This window comes from Elgaria multicarinata, chromosome 1, assembly GCF_023053635.1.
Source record: "Elgaria multicarinata webbii isolate HBS135686 ecotype San Diego chromosome 1, rElgMul1.1.pri, whole genome shotgun sequence".
NCBI classification, from domain to species: Eukaryota; Metazoa; Chordata; class Lepidosauria; order Squamata; family Anguidae; genus Elgaria; species Elgaria multicarinata.
The window spans coordinates 153,953,483-153,979,991 of NC_086171.1; the positions used below are offsets into that span (position 1 = coordinate 153,953,483).

A 26,509-nucleotide genomic window follows, 5' to 3' on the forward strand; every position below is an offset into this window, starting at 1 on the left:
GTGAAGAATGATACTTCTATGGCAACAAATACTGGGTGAGCTGGGTTTGCCTGGCCTTGGGACCAGTTTTCCAGGGTTTTTAAAAAAAACAAAAATTGGAGTCAGACAGTAGGTAACTTTTAATCCACATTTCCTAAGCTACACTTCACCCAACCCCTGCCCCGCATTCCCTCCCTGCCCCTTTTAAAACTAGGACACACTGGAACAGGGGAACACAAAGACAACTGGAATAAGGAAGAGCCTTTTTGCTCCTGCCAGCCCCCCTCCCCCTTTGTTTCATTGGAACAAATTTAAAATTAAGATGAGAGTGAGCAGTGGGAGGTGCAGCAGGAAGGTGTTTAACAGGAAGCTGTCCTCAAGAGGGCACCAGCCATTGAAGGCTGCCATTGAGAAATGGGAGTTGAAAATAAAGACACACATAAGCAAGAGAGAAAGTTGGGTTTCCTGCTCCCCACCTGCCAAGAGGAAAGACAGAAGCCTTCCCACGTGTTATGTTCACAGAGGTATGCGACTCTTGCACCCATCCATCTGTACACACATGGAGAACGGCCCAAAGTAGATTATTTACAGTGCAAGCTCAACTGTTTCACAGCCAGGTACCTGGTTTCCTGGGGGGGTCTTTGTATCCCATACACTGGAAACACAGTACAAACCAGAAGAGGCAAGGGAGGGTGCTGTGGTTGACAGCCAGTGGGCCAAGTCCACACCCTCACGGCCTTGAAATGTTGAGGTGCATCTGGCCTTGCCGTTGCCAGCCTGGTGATCTCTCTCTTCCAAGGCTGCTGTGGTCGTCCTAGTTCTGCATACATGCTGGATCAATCTCCGCTCGTCAGACACCACCCGCCCACCCATCCCTCTTCAACAGTGCTGGGGAAAACCTGAGAAAAGTTCATGTTTCTCATGTTCAGAAATGCTTAACAAGAACAATATATATATATATATATATCCCAGCCCATATCACATTTCAAGTATTCCCCCAAACAAAAAGAGAATTATAAATAATTAGAACTTTACAATTTAATAATTGACACATACACTATTGTATTTACAATATCATAAATGCTTCTGTTACTTTTAGTGAAGCAATCCCTGAGAACAATTAACTTTAGGTTTTTAATTAAGGATTTCTCTCTCTCTCTTTCACGCGCACGCACACACACACACACACGCACTGGTGAAATTTGCCAGTCTTGGCAGGATGCACCTCTCACGAGGCCCCCAGCAGGGAACACAGGTGGCAACGCAAGAGGCTGAACGGCGTGCTTCCTTGTCTCCATGGTGCTGGTTTGCTTTCCAGCCTCTACCGGCCATGCCCTTTGGGAAAGAGGTATTCAATTTCCTGGATAGCTTTTGGTATTGCCGAGGTGTTTGCGAGCGAGTGGTAGGTGGGAAGCAAACCCTTCCTGCCGTGCAGCTTTTGGTTTACGGTCCTCGAAGAATCTGGAAATCTCCTCTGGATGGAAAATTCAATCAGTCTTGCCTAGTAAGCATAATTCCACCAATGGGGATCAGGGTGTCTTCTTTTCCTGCTCTTTGTGCAGAAGCTCATCCAAATCGCTCTCTCACTAGCAACATGAGCTTCTTCTTGCCCTTGTAGATCTGCTTGAGGTTGTCTATGAACTGCGCAAACTGGATGTGGCCATCCTGAGCCAGCAGGAAAGTCTCCCGAGCTTTGCTGAGAAACTCTATGAACTCCCCGTAATGTCGTGGGCTGATGTGGGTGAGCCGGGAGTGTGTGGTGTTGATGTAAGCGCTTATTGTAGCATCCAACAGTTGGCGCAAAGGTGCTTTGTCTGTTGACATCAGTTTACCAGAGTTCCTGCGGCCAGGAATGCCGGCCAGGCCTGGCGCCGTCATCGTGCAACGCCGCAGGATGTCCGATAGAACAGTGGCACAGTGCACGCTCTTCACCACCAGTGGAATAATGGCTGCCAGCTCATTCTTGCCCAGGGAGTGGCTGAGTGCGCATGCCCACAGCACATCATTGATGGCAGGGTGTGTGTCCTGATTATAGGCAAGGTTGAGGTGTGTCATGGCAAGCGATGCCAGCTTGAAGGCCCGCAGTGGGTACCCGCGGTGCTCCATGTACCGTGCAATGGTGAAGAGCTGTGAATAAGTCATGCCTGTGGAAGCAGCATCTATGACAATTTGGTAGGCAGTCTCAAAGGCGATGTGGTCCTTCTCGCATAGAGTCAGGGCTGAGAGCGCACAGTTCTGCGGGTCCTTCATGGCACACTGGAGGGCCAATGTGCGGGCGCAGCTGGCCAGTTCTTCTCGCTGGGGGTAGTCCAGGCTGAGGCGCAAGATGGTGTTGTGAGACATCACTGTTGCTGCTACTATGCTGGTGGCTTCAGTTGGGGTGAAGAGTGTATACCAACTCTGCAATATGCTGACCAAGGCCCGTACACCTGCAAGGAGGGAGTATAAGCCTCTTAGCCAGTGATAAAGTGGCAGCATGATTATGAAACACTTGAGAGTGTGGTGGCAGCTAAAAGAGCTAAGCCATCATTTTGGTTTCAATCAGTAATACGGCAATCTTGTTATTCATTTCAGGTGCCCGATATTGCAGACTAGGTTAGACATGTTCTAACCTCTTTGTCTCTATCTGAGAAGAAGGATATTACTGCACAATTTGGCAATAATCATTATTTTTGCAGTGGAGGTTTGTGCTACCAACCAAGGTTGCTATGATAATTGGAAGCGTAATGCAATTAGCTTAATGAATTAGCAATATGGGAAGCTGCCTTATACTGAGTCTAACCATTGGTCTATCTAGCCCAATATCATCAGCACTAACCGGCAGCGGGTCTCCGGGGTTTCAGGCAAGAGATTTCCCAGCCCTACCTGGAGATTCCAGGGATCAAACCTGGGACCTTCTGCAAAGCAGATGCTCTACCAGTGAGCTACGGCCTTTTCTCTCAGTTGTGACTGGGAGATTTCTAGTTTATGACAGATTGCTACCCACAAAGGCATCTTCATTGATACAAGCTCTGCAGTATCAAATTCTAGTTTCCTCTATTTTTTGGCTGGTGCAGGAACCCGTGTCATGGGAAAACGCAATCTTCTCTGTGGATGTTTTGTGCTTATGTAGTATAATGTATAAGAGAATGAGCTATAAATCAAAATGCCCTCAATTCAAATCTCACCTCTGCCATGAACTCAGTAGGTGATTTCAAAGATGGCACTTTCTCTCAGCATCAGCCCACACATCTGGGGATAATACTGGCCTACCTTACAGGGTTGTTTTAAGGATTTAAACAAGATAATGACTGGGTTCACACAACACAATAATTCATCCACATGGTTTAATATGGGTTGTTGTTGAAACATGAGTTTTGTCTGAACTCAGCAATGATAACAAATCATGGCTTATTATCGTGACTAGACAACACAACAACCCACAGTTCATTGACAACCCATACTCAATATATGTGAAGTGCTTTGAGTATTTGAAGGTGTAATATAAATGCAATTATTATTATGCCTTCTTGGCTATGTTGCTCAGCAGCACCACACCATCTTTCAAGCTGGCAGGACCGACCACTGATGCATCAGAATTTACAGACTTACTTTGTAATGCAGTCTTTGCTTTAAGGACGTGCTCATGAGAGATACTCACCCACTTCCGTAGCACAGGTCACCAGCCATCGCACCATCTCCCTCCTTCTCCAGTTCAAGGTTGATAGGGTCATTCGCATCACCTGGCCAGAAAACAAGTGGAGAACAATTATTTACTACTAAGGAAGGGTTTGCACTTTCTTAGATTAGCATCTGAGTTTAGCTATAATCCAGTAGCTGGGGGAAATGACTTCCCAGCAATAATATATTGTTCCTTATAGCAATGTAAAGTATTTTGGGGTGACCTGGTCTGGAATGTGCAATTAAGACCCATTAGCTTTACAAAAGCACACCTCCTAGGAGACTTGTAGGACTACTTTGTTTATTAAGGATCAACATATCAAGAGAATGGTCTGAAGGGACAAGATGCATCTCTGGCGCTGAAGATAAGGTCTGGCCTCATAAGCTGCCAAGGGGGAAGGCCAGCCAAGAACCATACACAAGGTGTTCTGAACTCCTCAGAAAGATGGGAATAAGTGCAGTCATTTAATGGGCAGAGTTGAGTATAAGAATTTACTAGGAAGCAGCCGGAGTGCCCAAGATCAGAGTGACATTTGGTAGTTTCTGAAAACAGACTCTTTGAACAGATATGTCTTCCTATGAAGATTGTAAGCCTATGCAGCAGGGCCTTGCTATTTACTGTTTTACTCTGTACAGCACCATGTACATTGATGGTGCTATATAAATAAATAATAATAATAATAATAATAATAATAATTTCTCCTTCACCTTCAAGCTGGGCCTGTGACCAAGAACAAATATCTGGAAAAGCTCCCCAGTTTTCCTAGTGACCACTGATCTTCCTTACCTGCAACCCCAGCTCCAGTGCCACATTGAGCAAGGTTGTGTCAGAGTTGTTGTCGGCAGGCGTGGCAATTTTGAAGGCATCCTGGGCCAGTTTGAAGATCAAGGAGGAAGAGTGGATGTTCTTCTGAATTGCTTCCAGGACAGTCCGTAGACGCAACATGTCACCTGCGTAGAAATCAGAACAGAGTTCATCCATTGGCTTGCTAGAATGCCAGTTCCCTACTCTTAATAATATGTCAACATTTCCCTGTCTAAACTGGACAGCACTGCACCCATAAGTCTAAGAACATAAGAAGAGTCCTGCTGGGTTAGACCAAAGACCTATCTAGTCCAGCATTCTGTTCCTACAGTAGCCAACCAGGTGCCTGTGGGAAGCCCACAAGCAGGACTTCAAGTCCAACAGCACCCTCCTGCTCATATTCCCCAGCAAATGGTATACAGAGGCATACTGCCCCTAATATTAGTATCTGTAATATATAGCCATCAAACTAGTAGCTACTGATAACCACAACCCCCATTAACTTATCTAATCCCCCTTTAAAGCCATCTAAATTGGTGGCTACCACTGCATCCTGTGCTAGCAAATTCCATCGTCTGACCATGTGTGCTGGCATCATTTCCTACAGCCCTGCCGGAAAGTAACCAGTCAAGGAGCGAAGTTCGCAAGAAAGAAACACTCTGACATCTGATCTATTAGTATTCACCCAATCCTGCCCATTTCAGCCTATTATTTTTCCTTATTTATATATTAGTTTTATTTTTATTTATTTTTATTTGTTGCATTTATATCCCGCCTTTTTTCCTCCGAGGAAAACTTGGGAGACTTTCCTGCTGGCTCAGGGTGGCTACATCCAGTTTGCGCAGTTCACAGACAACCTCAAGCAGATCTGCAAGGGCAAGAAGAAGCTCATGTTGCCAGTGAGAGAGCGATTTAGATGAGCTTCTGCACCAATTAGTTGGGACACATAAGGGGGAATCCCATTTGACCTGTAAAATTAGAAACTCTCCAGCTTGCAGAGTGATTCTCCTTAATTTAAAGAAACCATCTCCAAACTTTCCTCAATCACAGTGAAGACAAATGGTTTCCCTGTTGGCAGTCATGTGGAAGATGTGGGGGGAAAGGAGGGAGACAGCCTGTATGCTCCAACACATGGCTTAAGGTGTGCCTGGGAAGGGGGACTCTAGAGAAGCAACAACAACAACAACAACAGTAACAGTCATTGGTACAATACAGTTGGCCCCACCAGCCCACGTTCTCCAGGATTAGCAACCATACTAGGTAGGCACATTCAGCCTCATCTGTATGCAGTGGTGGAATGGGGTAGCCTTGAAGCACCCTCTTATCACCACATGGGAGCACATTTTTGCTCTTAGCAATCCCACCATCCAGCAAGGAGAGAGGCCTTTGTGCCTGAATAGACCTTCCACCTAACACAGGCTGATGGGCTAAGCATCAAAGAATGTACATATCTCTTTGCAAATAAACTGAGGGGTGGAAAGTTTTCCTTCTCAGCAGCCTGCTTCCTTGGTACAGGTCAGCAGAAAGATGGCTGCAGTTCGGCATCCACATTGTGCTCAGAAATCTTTGAGGGGAGGATGTCCCTCGTCAACACAGAGCAAATGCTCCCTGTCTTCCATTCGTGCCCATCTCTCTTTTCACTTCCAAAGCATCAAGGTTTATTTTGTATCCACCTGTCCCCCAAATGCAGACACCCCAACGGTCAAGGCTCCCCTTTCTTCATTGATTCTCAGCTACCTGGCAGTCCCTGTGATATGAAATAGCTCCTGGTAAATGTCAACCTCTCAGGGACAGAAATGGCAGCCTCCAAGGCTCTGCTGTGCCATCAGAGGCATCTACAGTGATTGTTTTCTTACTACACATTTCTCTGTTCAGCTCTAGGCCACCTAGAACGGCCTTCTCCAACCTGGTGCCCCCCCCCCCCAGTTGTGCTGGACTGCAGCTCTCAGCATTCTCAGTTGGCATGGCTAGGAATGCTGGGAGTTGCAGTACCAGCACACCCAGAGGGCACCATATGAAGTTTCTGGTGATTATGTTCAGATGTGCAAAGAGTACTTCACCCACCTTTGGCTGCTGTCAGCATAGTGGAAGCGAGCTCACACTGCTGCGATTCCAAGTGTCCCAGAGTAAACCAGCGTGGGTACCTGCTAGGCACCACTGAAACAATATGGTGAGGGTGCGTGACATCACCTGAGGGAGTCGTCTCCAAAACAGGCAGCCTAGGAGGAACCAAAGCAGCAACATCACATCAATGAAGGGGCACTCAGCTACGAACGGTAGACGTAAAGGCTTTCTGTCTCATGCTGGTGGAAAACCATGTGGAAAACCTTTCAAGGGCTTCTACAACATATGGATGCAAGACTAGCCTTGAACAAACTTGAAAGGCTTCTAGAGAACTGAGGAATGATTTATAAACTTGTAAAGAAAAAAAGTGAGTTTAGAAACTTCCCCCCTTTTGTGCTTTTATGTCAGCGCCAAGCAGGATTTACACAGCAGTCATCTGGTTTTGCTTAATTGGTGTGTGTGTGTGTGTGTGTGTGTGTGTGTGTTTGTGTGTCTTGCTCCAGGGCATCTGCTGCAGTTTGGAGCTACCTGCTCACATGTTTGTATTTAAAGGCCTTGGAAATCCAAGGAACAGGAAGCCAGAACTCTCCCTCCCACCCAGGCCTGCATGCAAGGACACACAGCTACTACAGCCCCTGATGGCTTCCTGCATTTATTATTACAGCCTTGCAGATAAGGATGACAAATATGCTAGCCCAGAGACAAATTATCCTATCCATTTTCAGCCTGCCTACTCTTTCCAATTCTCTGCATATCTGGCTGGAGCAGCAACAGCCAAGCAACATACAACTATTCTTAACATCAAGCATGAAGGGTAGTAAACAAGTTCCACTCAGAGAGCATTCAAAAGATGCATAATTTACAACCCTCCAGTTCTGTACTCTCCATCACTACCCCTTGACACAGCCTCTGTCTCAAGCCCACAGCGAAGGTACTAGAATGCCTGGGGATCACTGGAATTTCAGGAGGCTGTCTGGATTAAAATACTGCTGCTTTCCAAAAGCGAAGTCAGTAGGGAAATACAGCTTATTGATGAAACAGACAAACAGCACCTGCTAATCAGTAACTTTGTTTTCACATTCTTTTTTTAAAAAGTAAAATGTACGCAAATTCTTTCTTTAAAAACCTGCCAGGAATACACTGCAACAATTGGAATGCTGGAGACGTTTTAGAAAAGAAGAATTTAAGACATGTAGCAAGCTTTAGGAAAATGTTCTGTAGTTTTCACTTTGCATCACTGACTGACATGGTTTTAAAGGAAGTGGGGAAAGCGGTACCAACCTCATGGAGCGCAGTGCCAACTTGTAGGCCAGGTCAGCATCGTGGGGCAGCAAGGCAGAAAACAGGTACTTGGCAAAGGTGTGCATGGGCACGCTTTCGCGGTGGATGACCTCACCCAGGCCACTGAAGGGACCACCTGGGCAAGAGCAGAACCAAATCAGCATCTGTCTTGCAACCAGAGCATCAGGATTTAGCCAGAGGGAGTTCTGCTGGGTCAGTAGTTATACAAGCAAAAGGAGACCTCCTGGCATTTCCCTTGCATACTAGTGATTTCAACCTGAGAGTCCGGGTTCCTAAGGGCCAAGTGGGAAGAGAGCTACAACCTCTCCTAGCACTACACTGAAAACATGCTTCTGCTTCCATTCTTGCCAATGCTGCGTAACTCAAACACCATCACCATTAAGAGAAGCTGCAAGGTAACAACACCACTCACTCACTCATTGCCCCATGGCTGCTGTTCCTCTGCCCACATCCTCTGTTGCCTTTCAGTGGGAACTACAGAAGTGTGAGCATGTAGGCTCTTGATGCAGGCACAGTGGAGTGGAGGGGTTTGCTCAAGAGGAGCAAGGGATTCCCGGGGATTCCCCTCTCCATCAATGTAGCTGCCTTGGGGCAGAGGAGCTGTAGACATCACTGTAAGGGGTTTCTTTTCAGTAAAGCAACAGCAGGGTGTGGGAATGGAAAAAATGTATACAGGCAGCATTTGTTAAAACATAAGAGGAGGCCTGTGTGGTTTTCCTAGCGCTTAGGGAAGGATGATATCTATACACTCCCCCTCCCTCCCACCCTCCCACCCAACCCACGAAATCATGTCCTCCTTCTAACCAATGGTGACACAAACAGCCACCTTCTATCCTGTAGTAACACATATACAGTAGCTGCTTGATGGTTCTGTTCAAGTGTCCTTTGTCCATCCATACCTGCTTTGGATAAGTTACTGTGACCAAGGGGCATTTTCTGGGGATTTGGTGTAGCAGAATATGGAGCTTAATGCAGGGAATCTAGACTGTTTTAGTGGGTTGAGCTTTGTTCTGCATGACCATGAATGGCAGCACCTCGGTCCTCTCACCTTCCAGGAGCAGGATGCTCTGCTTGCGTAGCGTCTGCACCAGCACCGCATCCAGCTCCAGCTCCTGCAGGCGGGCAATAATCTGCTCCTCGTTACGCCACACTTTGTCTTGAGCATAAAGGCCCTCCGGCATCACCCGCTGCTGCCCCATCCCCATCAGCGCCACTTCCAAAGCCAGGGAGAGGTAGGATTCCCCGCTTTCAGGGCAACTGTTGGCCACAGGCATGTGCTGATAGACTGGAGGTTTGGAGTCACCAGAATCTGATGGAGAAGAGAGTTATCAATAAGATGGTAGAGAAGTCCTCATGATGTGCCTCCCTCCCAGCCTCCTTCCAAGATTCACGGTTTGATTGGCACCATCACTGACACTGGTCTAGCTGCGGCCTACCTGCTTAGAATACGACACAGTGGTCTGGTTCACACGATCACCACAGCCCACCATGGCTTATTTAAACCACCCACAATCCAAAAATAACTTGTGGATTATGAGTGGCTTGTTAACCACAGCAACAACCCACCCTGTACCAGGTTTGCATGTGATGATAAGCTGTGGCAACCAGCCACTGCAGCTTGAATATTCACAATGGCTGCCATAAATGTACCACAACCCACCATGACTTAGATAAGCCATGGTGGGCTGCAGCGAATATATGAACCAGCCCAGTGGCTGTCCCTTGATGTAGTTCATGTGCCCAAATACGCTGGCTCTGCTGCGCAGACAGATTAATCGACTCCAGATTAATCCAGTGACTTCTGCATGAAGAACTGCAATGCATGGAGTCCACAGAGCACCACAGAAGCACCGGGGTCCCTTGGGCGGCTTAACACTGAGGGACACCACTTACGCTATCTGCAAGCAAGCTGGCATCCGTGTTTCTGGGGTCAACAACTAACCTTGGCATCTTTCACAAAAAGGGCTTGTCCAGGTATCTTGCCCTATGGGACACTCTGTGCTCACCAGAGAAAGCTCGCCATGTAGAATGCATAGCTTGTGCTAACCGCACACAGCATAACTGTGCCTGACTAGTACCAGCTAGAGCTGAAGGGCAGCATGCTCTGGCTTCCTCCACCAGCAAGGAGACCAAGGACAATTGGGAAACTGCAGCCCCCTGACTCCCAGGAAGAAGACCACAGGAAGGGAGGAGTCCACCTGTTCCCATCCTTCAGCCAGAGAAGGATCTGCCTCCCCAATGCTTGCTTTCCTTTTCCCTCCCCATTTCATTTTCCTTTTGTATCATGTCTATTAGACTGTGAGCAGGGACAGGGGACTCTCTTTAAATATATATACAGTGCTTATTTTTAGCTGCCACCGCGGCAGTAGCAACCTGTGGATGGCTCCAAAATGGATACAAAGGGACAGAACAGAAGGTCTGCTTTGGATTCAGGGTCTGGCAATCTGGAATTCTCATATTCTCATACCTGAAATTTCAAGGCAGTTTTCATCCTCTACTCGACATGCTTCTGTCAAAGTGAGAAATAAGCAGCCAATGGGATTGAGAGGATGCCCCACCCAGCTTTCCAGATTTGTGATGGTGGTTGCTCCTCTCTGCAGCAGTTCTACAGTAAGGTGAATAGAGCAAGAGAAATTTTACAATAATTATTTCTATATTTTTCCTGCCTTCCTGCCATAAGGTGCATGCTCTCTAGCCCTAATCTTCCAAGATACAACTTCCATCATGGCCAGTGTGGTCCTACCATTAAGCAAAGTGAGGTGGCCTCTCTCAGGCATCAGATTTCGAGATGCTATAACCTCCATACATTACTTTGGTTTAATAAAAGAACAGTGATCAACATAATTCTGCAGCAGTAAGGCTGTGTGTGTGTGTGTGTGCGCGTACGAGTGGACACGGACACGGACACACATACATTAAATGGGCAACTATCTATGCTAAATAATTGCTCTAATATGTGGTAGAGGACTTGCATTTTTTGATTGTCTGGAAAAGATTTAGGTAGCTACGGCAGGGAACTGATATGCTGCAAAGAGCATGGAAACTATCCATCAAGAGGGCCAACCAGTATTGGTCATCTGCTGGATTGGTGTCCAGCCTCCCACAAGAGGCTAGCCCATACCTTTCTTTTGATGCTTGTATATCTCCAGCTGCCTCTGCTGTTGCAATCTCAGGGTGTTGATTATAGCCACGGTGAGACGGAGCGCTTCCTTGGGGTATCCATGGGAACGAAGGGCATCAACACGGGCACAGGCTGTAGGGACATGTTCTGTGGCATAATGCAAACACCATATGCAATTAAGCCCGAAATACAGACAAATTAAGAGAATCAATTCAGCTAACATTAGGAGCTCGGAATTCTATTTCTGCCATTTTTCCTGGTTCTTTCTTAGCGCTGAAATACATGTGCAGGAATACCATGTGGTACAGTTCTTCTAGAGTTCTCTCTGACAAGTGAATTTTCCAAAAGCAAGGAAAGCTGCCATTTAAAACAAGGGTTTTAGCCTACCCTTCTCACAGAAATGCTAGATTTCCATGGGAAAGGAGGTGTTTGAGTTTGTTGTGTATATCTGCTGCTAGAGATGGTCTAAGATGGTATCCTAATCTAGCATCCTCTGGGGATTCAAATAAAGGGCCACACTGACTGTTCCACTCCTCACACTACTCCTTTATTCAAGTCTCTTTGTCAAGGAAAGACTTGCATCCTTTCCTGTAAATTTTATAGATTTGGGCTCAGCTTCTTCAATGCCTCACTGGAAGTGCTTTTGCATCTAGTGTGTGTTTTGTGCCCTTCCTGAGGAGTTTACCAGAAAATAGCTTTACCCTGTGTGCAACACAATTGTGTGATGCAGACATTCGTCTGCTCCTGCTGGTTGTCTTCCACCTGAAGTCACAATTACTGCAGAGAGGATTATGACTCTGAGGGAGAAGTCATAAGGAGGAACAGATGACCCACGCTGCATGGAAAGCAACACAAACGCTGGTCCTCTACAAATGTCCCTATGCAGGAGAGGGATCATCTCCAAAGGAAATATTTTCCACTAGGCCTTCAAATGTAGCTGTACTCCTCTTCCTCCTCCTCCCAATCTCCAGCTGATTTCCCAATTGCTATTAAAGCCCGAAGATGAGCTCCTAAAGAAAAGGCTCAGACATTTCAAAAAAGAATCCTTAGCATTTATTCATCGCATGAAGAAAGATCTGTGTGTGTGTGTGTGTGTGTGTGTGTGTCTGTCTGTCTGTCTGAATACATCATTCAGAAGTTGCTGGCAAATCAAAAGCAATTCCATTATGCAGTCAGTTTCCTCCAGGAGGAGCTCCAAGAAAAAGGCAGAAGACAGGACAGCAACATTTCAGAAATGCAATGTGTACTATCAATTCCTTTGGCAATTTTATAGTTTTGCAAATTTGGGAGGAACTGATGTAAGCGACTGAGAGCTAAGGAGCAGGATAATGGGATGGCCTATAACTATTTGTAGCACAACACAGTTGCCCCCAAAAAAGATTCAAAAGGGCAACCCTGGATCCCATGCATTTTGCCAGCACATGAATTGTGTGCAGCAGCCACATCCACTGGATCAAATAAATGCACCCATTAAATCTGACACCGTTTCACTGGCACACCCTAAAATATTGCCACTGTCCCAAAGCAATCACTTGGGTTGCTTGTGCTGTTTGGTCAGCTACAACAAGATACTATGGAGTCCCTGAGTGTCTATACCCTGAACAGCACAGCAATAGCTGCTCTTGACAGCCAGAAATAGTCCTTCTGTGAAGGGACCCAATCTGCACAGGGAAATGACTAGATGCCATGAATTCTCAGGTTCTGAAAGGTGAGTCGATGGAAGTGTTCTTCCCTAGAGAGTGACCACCCATGCAAATGTGCACTATTATTATGTTATCAGAGAGGGATTTCAAAGTTAACTTTGCAGCTTTATTTGCACGGACACAATATTCCTCTGTCAGCATATTGACGTTCCCCAACTTGTGTGCAGTGAGCATGGGTATAATGGCTACTACCAAGAAGAGTAACCGCTTACCCAACCACAATGGCTGTCCTTGTGAGTTGAAGAGAAGGCCCTCTCCCTCCCTTTGGTAAGAGGGAGAGATGTAGAAGTCACTGCTGATTATCCGCTGCAGGTGACTATCCTGCCAGTGCAGGTCACAGCCTTCAATGGCACGAGTGAACACTGTGCGTCTTGGCCTTGCTAAAGAGCCTAGAAGAAAAAAACACAGGCAAAGTGTCCAGGTGTGCGTAAGGCCTCCTGCGTCATTTCACAACTAAATGCTGGCTAAATCTCAGCATTTGTCACAAAGAGCTTAGAACAGTGAAAGAGAACATGCTGGACACAGGGCACTGTGTAACACCGAGGCCGTTCTTGGTGGCTGCTCCCAGAGGAGGGGGGCTAGGTTGGCTTCCAAATTTGAATTTTGGCTTCCTCTATGCTGTCATTCTGCCATCAGGCAAAGAAGTTTTCATTCAAGCAAGCCCATGGCATGTCGGGCTGGAAGCCGTTTTTATTCTTTTATTGTTGAGGTTTTAAAAATTGTGTTTTTAATGTATTTGTTTTATAATTATTTAAGTTTTTATTTTAGATGTTGGTTCTTATTATCGTTAGTTGCCTTCAATGCCATTTCCTTGGTGGAAAGGTAGTGTATAAATCAAACGAATAAAACAATATTCTCAAAGGAAACAACATCCTATAGGCACCAACAGAGCTTCCTTGCAAGTAACTCAAGTTCAGTTTGACTGTTGATAAGCAAAAGTGTAAGAAATTCTGCACTTGAATATCCCAGTTTCTACCACTGCTATAAATTATGCAAATCTGGATGCATTTAGCATGCATATTCCGGGATGGATTCGGGATAAAAGGGGAGAGGGTGATAGTCAAAGAATTTCGGATTTTTAATCCAAACTCTGGTATGCACACAGCTTGAGGGACAGGAGGCTTTGAATAACTAATTACACCCAGAAGTGTTAAAGTCTCCACACACCATAGTTGACGCAGGTTCCTCTCTCCTCAATGGCTACATCAAAACATCAGTGAACTAGAACACAGCATATAAAGGCTGGGTAGGAATATCCAAGACTGCATAATTTACCAGTGGTGCTTCTACTTAGTACATATTGAAGTTCCAGCTATTATACAAATGAGATATATGACAGTACAACACAGCAGAAGGAATAATTGAGACAGACAAGGTAAATTGAACATTAAATTTCCTTGATTTTTGGGGGAGAGGGACGTTACCATTAGAATGCAAAACAAACAAATGTACAGCAGTACCCACCTACCCCATGACCCAAACCCAGCAAGCATAGAGGAAGGTAATGAGAAGGACAGTGAGAGTGAGTGTGTGAGAGAGAGAGAGAGAGAGAGAGAGAGAGAGAGAGAGAGAGAGAGGTAAGCAACCCTAACCTTTTCCCCAACCAGAGATATAGAAAAAAGAAAACAAGATTCTTAGAGCTCTAAGAATTCAGACCTGATAACATTTGTACTGATAACATTCAGACCTGTTAACATTTGCAGTTTTTCCTTAATAGGCTATTTTAACCAGACTATATCTCACGTAAAGCAAAAAACAAGGTCAGAAACCCCTATTGAGAGAGCTATGCGCCTCCATACTGTAAACACCATCCAAATACCTCCATAAAGGAGTCTATCAATTGACATGCATAGGCAACAATAGGGGTAATCACTCATTTGAACAAGCTTTATACTCATGCACAGCTGGGATCTTGTTTGATTATTTTCCACTGCTCGCTGAAAGACTGGGGACATCCAATGGGGAAAATGTTCCATAGCCGAAGACAAAAACACCTTACTTCCAACTTACTTTGCCTGTGACTGGAGCTCTGAGTAAGTGCACTAGTAATGTTGGGAAGTTCATTGCCGTAATTCCCATCCTCCAGCGGGCAAACATCCATATCTCCCCACTTCCGGAGCTGTCGCAGCCAGCACGCCTTCTCTTCTAGTGTGCAGTGTGGGTTTAACACAACACACACCCACAAGGCCCCTGTAAGAGCAAGCCAGATGCAACCATGCAGAAGGAGTTATTCAGTATGATTTGACATGAGCATGCAACAAGGTAACCCCACTGTTTCCTTGCTGGGAAAGTTTCAGAAACACCTTCATCTTGTTTCAGAGAAATGCACAGGGCCCCAGAGGGAGAATTTATAAAAGAAAATAACTGAAGAAAACATTTTCCATAATGAAGCTAAATTGTATTCCTGAGAGATGGCTGCATATGCACCTGAGATTATTTCTGTCTGCCAGGACAAATCTTCTGTTTGAACTGCACATCAAAGCCTGCCTAAATATACGCCAGCAAGCCCAAGTGTCAGTAACTCCAAACAATAAACTGATTCCTACCCTGTACATGTTTTGCTCCACTTTATAAAATCAGGATCAAGAACGGCATTTCATCTACCATTGTTCTTCAGCGCATTTGCATGCAAGAGGTTATTGATGCTTATTTCCCAAAACGACTCCAGAGAAAGTCAAAGTTTTCTACTGCGTCCTGCTGGCATAACACCCCTCACTGTGATGTTGCCACAGCTCTCAAACAACACGGAGATCAGAATAGGAAATTTATGAGGAAGAGACAGGAAGTAAGACTAATGTACTACATATTACGGTATAGTTGCACTCAGGTTTCTACTTCTCTGAACAAAAGCAACACCACAACCAGAGGAAAGAGCACTACATGTAATCCTTTCTTCCAATGGATTTAAACAGCAATATTGGTAATGCCCCCAATACATTTCTCTTCCTGATCATGAAGATCACTGGTAAAAAGCCTAACCCGCTAAAATGTTCTCTCCAAAGCTATCTTTTATTATAACAAGGCTCTTTCAGGACACGACCCCTTTTTCAAAACCTTATAATGCTGTGCTGAAACAAGCTGAAATAAGCACTCTCTTGCGCTGCCTGAGGCAGGAGATAACACCCTGTCCCTTCCCACCCACTGCATACACACACACACACACACCATCGCACACCCACTTCCCCTTATGCTTGCTGTGGAGGCATCAACTCTGTGGAGAGCCACTTGGCCTCAAGAAGCGGTGGCAGGGCTCTTACCTAGGTCTCACAAGAGCACCACTGCCCAATGGCTCTCCATAGAGCTGACGTGGTGGTGGTAAATGCCACAGTGGGAGAGTCGCTGGCTTGGGATCTTCCAAGGCTCCAACCCCAATACAACCCTTACAACAAGCCTCCTCAGATAAACCATACCTCCCTGCCAGAAGTTACCATCCTGACCATATAAAGTAGGGGCCTGCCAAGCCCAATTTGGCCACAGAGGTTGCCAATCCAGCCTGCAGAGACCCCATCCTAACACTGGGAACCTGTCGAAATGCTTGGAAAGTCCCGTGGTGGGTGCGCGGTGGCGCGGCATCAATTATATGATGACGCTGCAGTCATGCACCCACCCTGGGGCTTTCCGCTGAAGTTGCAGAGAGAAAAAGTTGGGGATTTACCCCGATTTTTTTCTCTGGAGCGAGGCAAGGACTCACAAGACAGGGTCAAAACAGTCCCAAAGCCTCACTCCAGAGTCCCAATGGAGGTACGGATGGGTGGTGCCTGGTGGAAAGCAACCTGCGATTGGGTGCCTTCCACCAGGAAGAGTAGTTCTGGTCCCCAGAAGGCTGTTCAGAAACCCCACACTCCCTCCTTGGCATCGGCAGCACCGGCCCAGTGCCGTGAAGACACCCCCTGAGAGAGGATGCTTCAAGACAGAGGGCTTCTAGCACTACCACTCAAAAGATTTTGCCTAGCTATGCTTTCTTTTCCTCTTTAAAAGATTTTTTTCTAGTTAAAAATGGATGGTGATGACGTCTGGACCCCTGTAAAATTTCTCGAGTTCCTACTTAGTATGTCCACACTTGGACTTACTTTTCTACAGAGCCCCTTGTAGATATCTTACATGTGCTGATCTTTGTGCTTACTAAAGACGCACAAGCATCCTTTTGTTTGCTCCCAGCGGGGTTCAATCCTCTGTGCTCCAAGCACTTGCACACAAAATTGTGTCCAATTGAATGCACATGATACACTTGTGCAGAATTTAAGTACCTGCTGCCACCTTCACTGGCACCTTATTCTCCCTTTTCTGCCTCCTGAGGGCCTTCAGAGTTACCTGTGGCAGGAAAAGGGGGGAAAGCAGCTACCAAGGCAATGGCAGGAGGGGTGGTGGAGCATCATGTTCCTGCAAAGAGAGGCACAGGGACTACATGTCGCCAGGTGCCTGGTGGGAACCTGATGGCCACCACAGAAAAGGACACAATTGGCATCATGTCCCCACAAAGCATGTTCAGTGGGAATGTGATGCTCCATTGACGAGCTGAGCCCCACCCACCCCTGCTGCTGCCACTGCCTTAGTCATTATTATTTATTTATTTATTTATTTATTTATTTATTTATATAGCACCATCAATGTACATGGTGCTGTACAGAGTAAAACAGTAAATAGCAAGACCCTGCCGCATAAGCTTACATTCTAATAAAATCATAATAAAACAATAAGGAGGGGAAGAGAATGCACCAAACAGGCACAGGGTAGGGTAAAACTAGCAGTATAAAGTCAGAACAAAATCAAGTTTTAAAAGCTTTAGGAAAAAGAAAAGTTTTTAGCTGAGCTTTAAAAGCTGCAATTGAACTTGTAGTTCTCAAATGTTCTGGAAGAGCGTTCCAGGCGTAAGGGGCAGCGGAAGAAAATGGACGAAGCCGAGCAAGGGAAGTAGAGACCCGCCACTCCCTTTGCACCAATAACTCTGTTCAACTCTGACACTGACGTAGGTCAGTGCTTACACCTTTCCCTTCTCCTGCAGCAGGTATATCTGGGGGCCTTCTGGGGGCAGGAGAAAGGGGATACGGAGGTGGTGAAGACAGGGACTCAAGGTATAGGCTGAGCAGGGTCTTGCTTCACCCACACCTACTTATGAGTGATCAGAGGCACTTGCTGTTACAAGCACTGCTCGAGATATCCCTAGTGCTTCCATTCCCAAGTCAATACAATTTTAAACAAATGCCAAGTATGGTAGTACAACGCTTCCATGGAAATGCTCTTTTTGCCTCCGACAGACAGAATGGAACTTATTACTTTGGTTTTTAGGGGCTAAACGGACATGATGTGTGAGATCTGACTACAGATGAGATCTCTTACATCAAAACAAACGTCAGCTATGGTGGGAGGGGAAGGCTTTCATCTTGATTAAGGCAGTGGTATTGGAGAAGGGTGGGTTTAACTCTCCCCCCTGCTTTTAATTTAAAATCCCCTTTCCTAAGCCCAGGAAGGGGGGGGGGAGAGGCAATTTAGATTGGGAAAAGTAGATAAAAAGAATGGACTAAACATCTTTTCCATCACCACTGTTCTGTTCGAAATCAGCATCCCCTGCAATTGAGGGTGCTGTTGCATTTATGTCCTGCTTGTGGGTTTCCCAAACTTTTCTTTTTCCTAAAGCTTTTAAAACTTGATGTTGTGCGGACTTTATACTGTTAGTTTTACCCTACCCTGTACCTGCTTACCCTACTCTGTGCCTGTTTGCATTCTCTTCCCCTCCTTATTGTTTTACTATGATTTTATTAGATTGTAAGCCTATGCGGCAGGGCCTTGCTATTTACTGTTTTACTCTGTACAGCACCATGTACACTGATGGTGCTATATAAATAAATAAATAAATAAATAATAATAATAATAATAATAACAACAACAACAGAATGCTGGTCTAGATGGACCCTAGGTCTGATCCAGCATTAGGGCACTTCTGATGGTATTATTATTTGTTTGTTTGTTTGAAGCACATTTTGGGAGATTTGACCACAGATTTGGCCTCATGTGTGTTTTGGCCCTTAGAGAGACTGCCATCACTCACATGCTTTATTAGCATACTAGAGAGCTGTGCCGTCTTCTAGAACACACCCAGGTAGCCCCACCTCTCTTCTTTCTCCCATAGGCTATTAATTAGCCAGGAAAAGCCCAGTCATACAGTAGGGATGGAAAATGGGTGTTATTCGACTGCAACTCCCATCATCCCTTACTATTAGCTATGCTGCCAAGGGCTGATGGGAATTGCAGTTCAACAACATATGGAGGGGGCCACACCGCACAGCCTTAAGAATCCTCAACACACTCCAGAAAGCAACAGACATTACAGGGGACCAATGCCTATATTCTTAACAAGAATTGAGGGAAGAATTATCTGACAACACGAAAAAAATGCCTTTACTTCCTAAGTGTCTTTAGGAGAGGAAGTAGTAAGTTTTTGAACTGACACCATATTACAACATATAGGGCTGGATCTAGGAAGGGCTCCTTCTGTTCATGGAAGGCATCTGCTCCCCACGGGAGGAAGGAGGGCAAGAAGGTGATTTCCCCCTTCCCTCGCCACCCCACCCTGTGTCGACTCTCATGGCGCTCTGGAGGGTACTCCAAACTTCCAGGGCAGCTTTTCAGGAGGCATGGGGGAGCTGCAGAGAGAAATAGAAATAACCATCACCTCCTTGTCTATTTCTTCCAGCGTGAGCAGAATGCTGCAAAGCATTACTCTGGATCCAATCCATAGTGATCAGTTTTTGGTCCCATAGCTTACATAGAACAAGGGGCAGAACTCAACTTGGCCATGGCAAAGAATTCAGCATGCTATGGCTTGGTAAAGAGAGCTGTCCTAAAGACACACACAGACACACACATCTGATTGGGCCAATTTCACAGTCTGCAGGAGTTACATGTAACTTGAAAAGCTTGCATACTTTCTCACCAACAGAACAAGCTCTAAAAAATATGTATCGTGATACCCAGAACACGTCTTGAGTACTACACACCTCTGCTCTTCTCTCTCAACTGGTACTGGCAGGGATGACTCCTGCGTAGTCCAGAAACTACCAATTCCACTCACAGGCCTGTGTAGCACATGACCCGCCAAGCTGAACGGAGACAACCAGCTATGCATAGCAGCCTAATGGGGTTCTATTAACCTCTTGTGGTTTCTGCTTGTCTGGAACAGCAAACACAGGGACATGGCTGGTGGGCTGCTTTCAGTTTGGTGGGCAGATGTTGTGCAGGTTTGGATTATACCAATTAATGCCTGCCCCCTTCCCCTGCCCCAGCCTTTCCCTCTTCAAAGCCTATTAATCCCTGCCCTGCCAGGCACTTCTGCACACCTCTGCAGTCTGAGCAGGATACTCCTCCTGCATCTAGAGCATTCTGAACAGAAGCGCCATGGAACTGTTTGGGGGCGTTACTGGCATTTCCCTTTGGGGCCCAACCACAAATACAGGGCAGCCATCCTTGAACTTCTAAGAGTTTCTTTCCTTCCCTTCTACAGGAAAAAAAAAAGCAGCTCTACAGATCTGGCATTTGAAGTCTCCCAGCCCGCAAGTCTTCCCATGGAGTTCAATGCCCTGCAGGAGGGCTGCTTTCCCAAAGCTGCCAATTTAAAGAGTCAGTTCTTTTGATACAGGGCTGGGAGAGCGCCGCGATGCTCAGAGTAAAGTGATTCACAGATCTGGCTCCTGGGTGGCAGGTTTTTAAACTCTCCTTTGGGTTTATACAAAACAGCTGATTGAAACCTCAGACTGCTGGAAGTGAATGACAGGGGATGGAGCGCTCTCTAATTGCCCCATTCCTTGTGCATGTTCTTCTGAAATCTGGTACAAGTTACTGCCAGAAGAAAGGATAATGAACAACATAGAATCTGTATGAACATATAGATAACACAGAACACTGGTGAGAGCCTATCAGTCTCACACCCCAACCAATAATTCCCGAAGCCTTTCGGTAGCAAATTGCTTCTTTTTCCCATTGCCCTCAGAAGAACTAGTGGCATTGCTCAAGCATTGGCTTACGCTAGCACAACGTCATTAGTGCTAGCACTGGGGCTCAACTGGATTCAACCAACTCAAAGCAATTTCTCTCCTCTGAACCCTTATAAAATAATGTATCTGAGTGATTAAAGATTAATAAAGGGTGCACTCTAAATCTTTCTCTTAAGACAGTGGTTTTCTGTGAGCAGGATTTCACGGAAACTTCATCAACCACAATTATAATAACTGCAATAGCAGAGAAAGCATTTGTCCAAGTATTGAATGACAGCTTGGACACAACAGGCCTCACTGGTCCTGACATGAACTGCAAATGAGCCTAAAAATATAACCCAGGATCCTCTGCAACGTGCAGATGTTCCTTGAGGACAGGAATTTTGAAATGTACTGCCTTAAGGAGATGCCAGAGGCGACCACAATGCCACTGTCTTGTAACTAATTCAGTGGATTCAAAAACACAACGGGTCAGTTCAGATGCAATGCCAAACCATCATTTGGCATTACAAGAACAAGCCTTGGGCTCATGCATTCCCTCCTCTTCCTCTTCTCATGATTTGTCTGGTTCAGACAAAATGGCAAACTATGGCGTACCAAGAATCAGAGAGCATGGAGAGAACTGGAGCATGTGAGCCTGAGGCTTGCTCATTTGCCATTATATCTGAACCAAGCATAGTTTTCCTGAATTTTGCTCTCCACCCCAACCTGGTCCAATCCCCAACAGTAAACAAAAGAAATATATAAACAGACTCCAGACAGATTAAGGTCAAGATTTAGTCCAACTGTTTTCAATCTACTTCTCACAATTAGGATCTAATCTTCAGTATTAGTGCACTGTGATTAAAGCTTCAAAAATTCTCATGCGATGGCAATATTAGCTTTCCTCTTGTGTTTCAACGGGTAGGATCATGTACAAACACCATTTGAGCCCTTTCAGCTTTGAAGAAATACCTGAATTTTACCAGGAATAAGAGCACTCCTTTAACATAAATCACTGTTCAGATTACTAACTAGATGGTGATTCTAAGCTGCTATTATTATTATTATTAGTATTATTATTATTATTATTATTATTATTATTATTATTATTATTATTATCATCATCTTCTCTCTGGGTGGTTTACATGTATGATTCAGCATGAACTCAAAAGCATGCATAGTCTAGGATGGCCGGCTCTTTTCTTGTCACAAAAATCAGGCCAGCCCAAGATATTTTGATTCCTGAGGCAAAGCAGTAAATGGCACTCTCCAATCAAGGTGCATAGTACACAAGGCCAGCCCAGGTATTTTGGCACCCTGAGGCAGAAAATCCCACAAGCATCTCTCCCTTTCCCTGGCTGTAAAAAATATAATAAAAAGAGAAATAACCATTTGCTTCCCTTTATCACACTTAAAATCTACTGCCTGAGGCAGCCACCTCACTCTGCCTAATGGTAAGGCTATCCATGGTAAGGATTTAGGGTCTTTTCAGATGATAAAAGGTAGTTTTTCTAACTTTGTGTACCCACATAAGAGAAAAGGTTGAATAAGTCTTTCTGAAGGGCAGCCCTGTTTACTTTCTTAAAGAGAGAGATGTTTCCTCCAGTTCTGGCAAGGACAAACACAGTCTGTGTTCAGACGTCATGATAGCCCAAGATGAGTTAATAAGTTACTCACAGTAGCCCATGACCCCCCCACTACATGAGCAGGCTAATAAACTATTGTGATTGTTGTTTAACCCACAAACAACCCAAAGTATTCAGGTTCAGCTGTCACACTGACAACCTACAAATAGGGCGTTTGTAGGTTGTTGCTGCAAACCAGAAGCAATTCACATGTGGCACATCTCCCCACAATATACTGCTGATTGCTGCGATTATGTACGAACCAGGTTAATGACAATCTACAAAGAATCTGAATAGAAATAATGCATACTTAAAGCCAGAAAATCAAAGAGTGACTTCCTTACTAATCACATCTTTCCACCAAAAGTGGAAACTGAGAGCCTTTATAATTACAAAAAGACTTGTACTCCAAGCTTGGAACAAAAAACACCCACTACCTATCACTCCCATGGACTGCTCTTGCTACGTTTGAGCATATCTCCTACTACCATCAAAGTCACACATGGATGCTTATTTAGATATATGGACTACTTATATAAATGCATATATTTGAAATGGAAGTATTAATCCTTCGCCTCAGGTGTCCCCCCCCTTTTACCTATATCAGGGGAGATATTAATTATTGCTATATATTGATATGTTTCATGATATGAATTCCCCCCTTTTTGGGGTCTGCTGTTGTTAAGGCTGTGTTGCAAATAAAAATATTTAATAATAAAAAAAAAATTTCATCTTTCCATGAAAGATTCCTAGGCTGCCTCAGATTGAACGGCTTGTGCTCCCACCCATAAGGTGTTGTTTTCTCAGTGTCATTGGATTTTACTTGATCTGGTGTGAATACAAAGAAAATCTTGAAAACACGTGGGGAGTATATGCTAAAGACCTGGAAAAAAGTTGCGGAAGGGGTTGGGGAGAAAGGGAATCTGGACCCATCTTCAGTGACCCCTGGTCAGAGACTTCCCTGCTCCATGGCTCCCAATCATTGTTTCCCTGCCCCTATTGCCCCCTCTCTCCCTGCATATTCTCCTCTCTCAGTTTTACGCTTTTCCAATATCATACATATAGAAACATACACATTTATACTTAGTGTCACATTTAGTATTCCTCAATACAGCATTGAGCTCTCCCTCTCTCCTTTTCTTGTAAAGATTAAACCAGGGTTGGGAAACTCATGGCCCTCCAGATGTTTAGACCTACAATTCCCATCAGCCCTAGCCAGCATAGCCAATGGTGAGGGATGATGGGAGTTGCAGGCCAAAACATTTGGAGAGCCACAAATTGCCAACCCCTGGATCAAACAATGCTGGATTCGGCCTCGCAACAATATTCTCCTCGTTACTTTTAACAGTAGAACTTTGCTAAACTTCAGGCCCAGGCTGCAGCACCAATCCGTACATAGTTCTGGATCAAATGCTACTCAGTTTGGTCAAGAGAGACAGCAGGCTGCTTAGTTTGAAGGGTAATTACTAGCTCCCCAGCAAGCCTCGGGCTTCTGCAATACTTTCCTCCTCTAGTGCAGGTGTGACAAGGTGTTCACTTCCATTTTTGATTAACCACAATTTGTTTCATCTGAACCCAAGAATGTGGGAAATCAAAAATGGAAGTGAACGTTAACTTGTTTGAACAAACCATAGTTAATATTAACTACAGTTTCAGATTCCGACATAATGTTAAGCTGCATTTAATAAAAAACGGAAAGCTTCCAATTTCCTCCTCACAACTGCAGAGGAGAAGGGGTGTGTGCCCAACTGCTCATTCCCATGGTTTATCATGATGTCCAAACGCAGCCACCATCTCCTAAATGAAAGGCTATGGCAGACTGCCTTACAATATAAACCTCTTCCTCCATTTTAAGCCACAAGCAAAGTTCAAAGAGGCTGTTTGCATGGCAGCCTACAGGCTGCTGCCACACTAACTAACAGTGGCAGCCACTTACCCTGGCTGCTAAAAGGCAGAGACGTGGCCTACAGGCAAGCCAGCTCTCTATGCATGACTCATTTCCTATGCAGTTAAAAGGACAGGAGGACAAAAGTTTCCCAAACTCAGATATTAAATGCTGAGACAAGCCCATGCACTGGTAAAACGGCAGTCTGGGCGGGGGGGGGGGGGGGGGAGGAGAGGAACCACACCTAAGGGAGGGACAATAACTCAGTCCTGGAGCATATGCTTTGCATGTAAAAGGTCCCAGGTTCAATTCCTGGTATCTCCAGTGGAAAAATAATCAGGTAGCAGGTGATTGAGAAAACCTGTGCAGTTTCCTATGTTCCAAAATCTGAAGGGGAAAGTTAATTTCTAAGACTGACTGCCAAAACCCACACTCCCTGTCTGTTGCCTCTCCCCTATCGAATGCCCATTCCTAGTTCCATACAACTTCTAACCACCCCCAGAAGCCATCTGCTCGGAGGAGATTGGCAAATGTCCTGCAGCCTTTCAGATTTGTGTTCCACGAGGGTTTGAGCTGGACTCTTCCATCACAAACTGTTAAGACAAACTGACCTCCATCAAACTGCACAAAGACACAGAAACTCACCCAGTTCATCCCAGAGCTGTCGGCATTTGTCTGTCATGCCTGTTCCCTGCTGTCTCCAGAGAGCAAGCCGTGGGTCTGCCATAAACTGCTCAGTTATTAGTGTCAACATCCGGGCTCCATTGGAATCTCTCATGCGCAGCATTTCACGGACCTAGAGCAGAGGAGGAAGAGCAGAGTACTTTTAGTTACATGTGGAATGCATTTAAGAGAGGCAAGGACAACGTTTTGCATGTTATAGGAAATCAAAAGCTATCTCAGAGGAATTGTATACTTCTACCAGGTGGCAAGAAATTAGCTAATATGCTGCCTATGTGGTAGTGAAGATGTGGCACTAAAAGGTAAACCAGGGTGGGAAACCTTTTTTAGCCCAAGGGGTGAACTGGCTCTCAGCAAGCACGCCGGGGGCTGCTTCCTAAAGTCGTTGGGACCAACTCAAGTGACCGGAGTCATCCCACTGCTGAATGTGTCCCCCCAATGTGATTGTTAGGACCACACACACCACACAACACATACTTCCACCTCCTGATACCAATGTAGGCTTTTAAAAGGCCTAGTGAGATAGGGGTGATTTTTGAGGGGGATTTTTAGTGTTGGGAAGGGAGGGTTAGCCCTTCCCTCCCTAGCACACACACACACTGGAAATGCTCATCCATTGAAATTAAGCTTTTGAAAAGCCTTCAATGGCAAAATGGAGGAGCAGGAGAAAATGTCTTATCTCTGATCAGGTTCCACATCCCTGAAGTAAACCTTGTTAACTTAAGTCACAGTCTGCTCAAGGAGAAAAGGACAAGGCAGAGTGGGAGATCTCTTCCCTGAGAATCAAGGGATAGGAGAATGGCACGTTTAATCTCCTCTTTATGACTTTGCCAGAGGAGAAGAGGGGAGGGGAGTGGCACTTTAGTCCGACGCTCGTTCACATAATGCTAGTTTATCAATGTATCTCAGTGCAATCTTACTGTGCCAAAAACATTTTACACCCATCATTTTGAACTACTGGAACGTAACTACATGTGACAAGTTAGCCTTTCCTCAATGGACACATAGTAACACACTCATGCATCCAACATTATCGTAACATCCTGCATGATAAAATTCACTAGAAATATCTGTTTTGGGGATGCCAAGTATGTCCTGTTCATTTATATTCTTCTTCTAGGTGGACATATCTAGTGACAAACTAATTGGGAGCAAGGAGAAGATGCACCCTGGAGTATTCGCTCTGATCCCTAGAGATCAATGAACGAGTGCGTCTAAATCATGCACATGCCAGCTCAGTCTCCGGAAACGTCTAAGGGATGTACTCTTACAAGTACCAAAAGCTGATTTCTGGAGCTTGCAGGGGAGAGAGTTGCAAGGTACAGGAATACTATGAACAAGTTAGATGGGTGCTAAGTTTTTGCCAAAGGGGGGAGAAAACGAAGCCAGTCCTCACCTTAGCAAACATGGAATTGAGTTGCTTTCCAGAGCCATAGTACCCTCCTTGGGAGAGGAACAGCTTCACCTGCTCTCGAACCTGTTCCTCATCCAAATGCCAGCAATTCTCGTCATCAATGCTGGCCCCTGCGGTAGGGTCTGGTGCACCTGTGGCAAGAAAAGCCCAACTATTGAAAGAAGTCATGTCCCGAGGCATCACAACGGTGGAATGGCTTTATTGTTCCCACCAACCACGTTCATTTGTTAAGAGGATACCATTGTATTTCATTCAGATATTATTATTATTATTATTATTATTATTATTATTATTATTTTA

General features: G+C 45.2%; 1 protein-coding gene across 1 annotated transcript in view; it reads right to left on the minus strand.

The window, feature by feature from the left end:
• Nucleotides 1-84: 84 nt before the first annotated feature.
• Nucleotides 85-26,509, minus strand: part of ZSWIM5 (zinc finger SWIM-type containing 5) — a 155,378-nt gene continuing 128,953 nt past the window's right edge. Inside the window, exons 3-14 of the mRNA XM_063139683.1 lie at nt 26,192-26,340; nt 24,760-24,910; nt 14,645-14,824; nt 12,847-13,023; nt 10,932-11,078; nt 10,278-10,415; nt 8,859-9,119; nt 7,790-7,925; nt 6,509-6,663; nt 4,427-4,590; nt 3,620-3,701; nt 85-2,408 (exon numbers count right to left, since the gene is read on the minus strand). Of these exons, the coding sequence (XP_062995753.1) occupies nt 1,546-2,408; nt 3,620-3,701; nt 4,427-4,590; nt 6,509-6,663; nt 7,790-7,925; nt 8,859-9,119; nt 10,278-10,415; nt 10,932-11,078; nt 12,847-13,023; nt 14,645-14,824; nt 24,760-24,910; nt 26,192-26,340 (2,603 nt within the window). The 3' untranslated portion in view covers nt 85-1,545. The remainder of the gene's footprint in view (nt 2,409-3,619; nt 3,702-4,426; nt 4,591-6,508; nt 6,664-7,789; nt 7,926-8,858; nt 9,120-10,277; nt 10,416-10,931; nt 11,079-12,846; nt 13,024-14,644; nt 14,825-24,759; nt 24,911-26,191; nt 26,341-26,509) is intronic.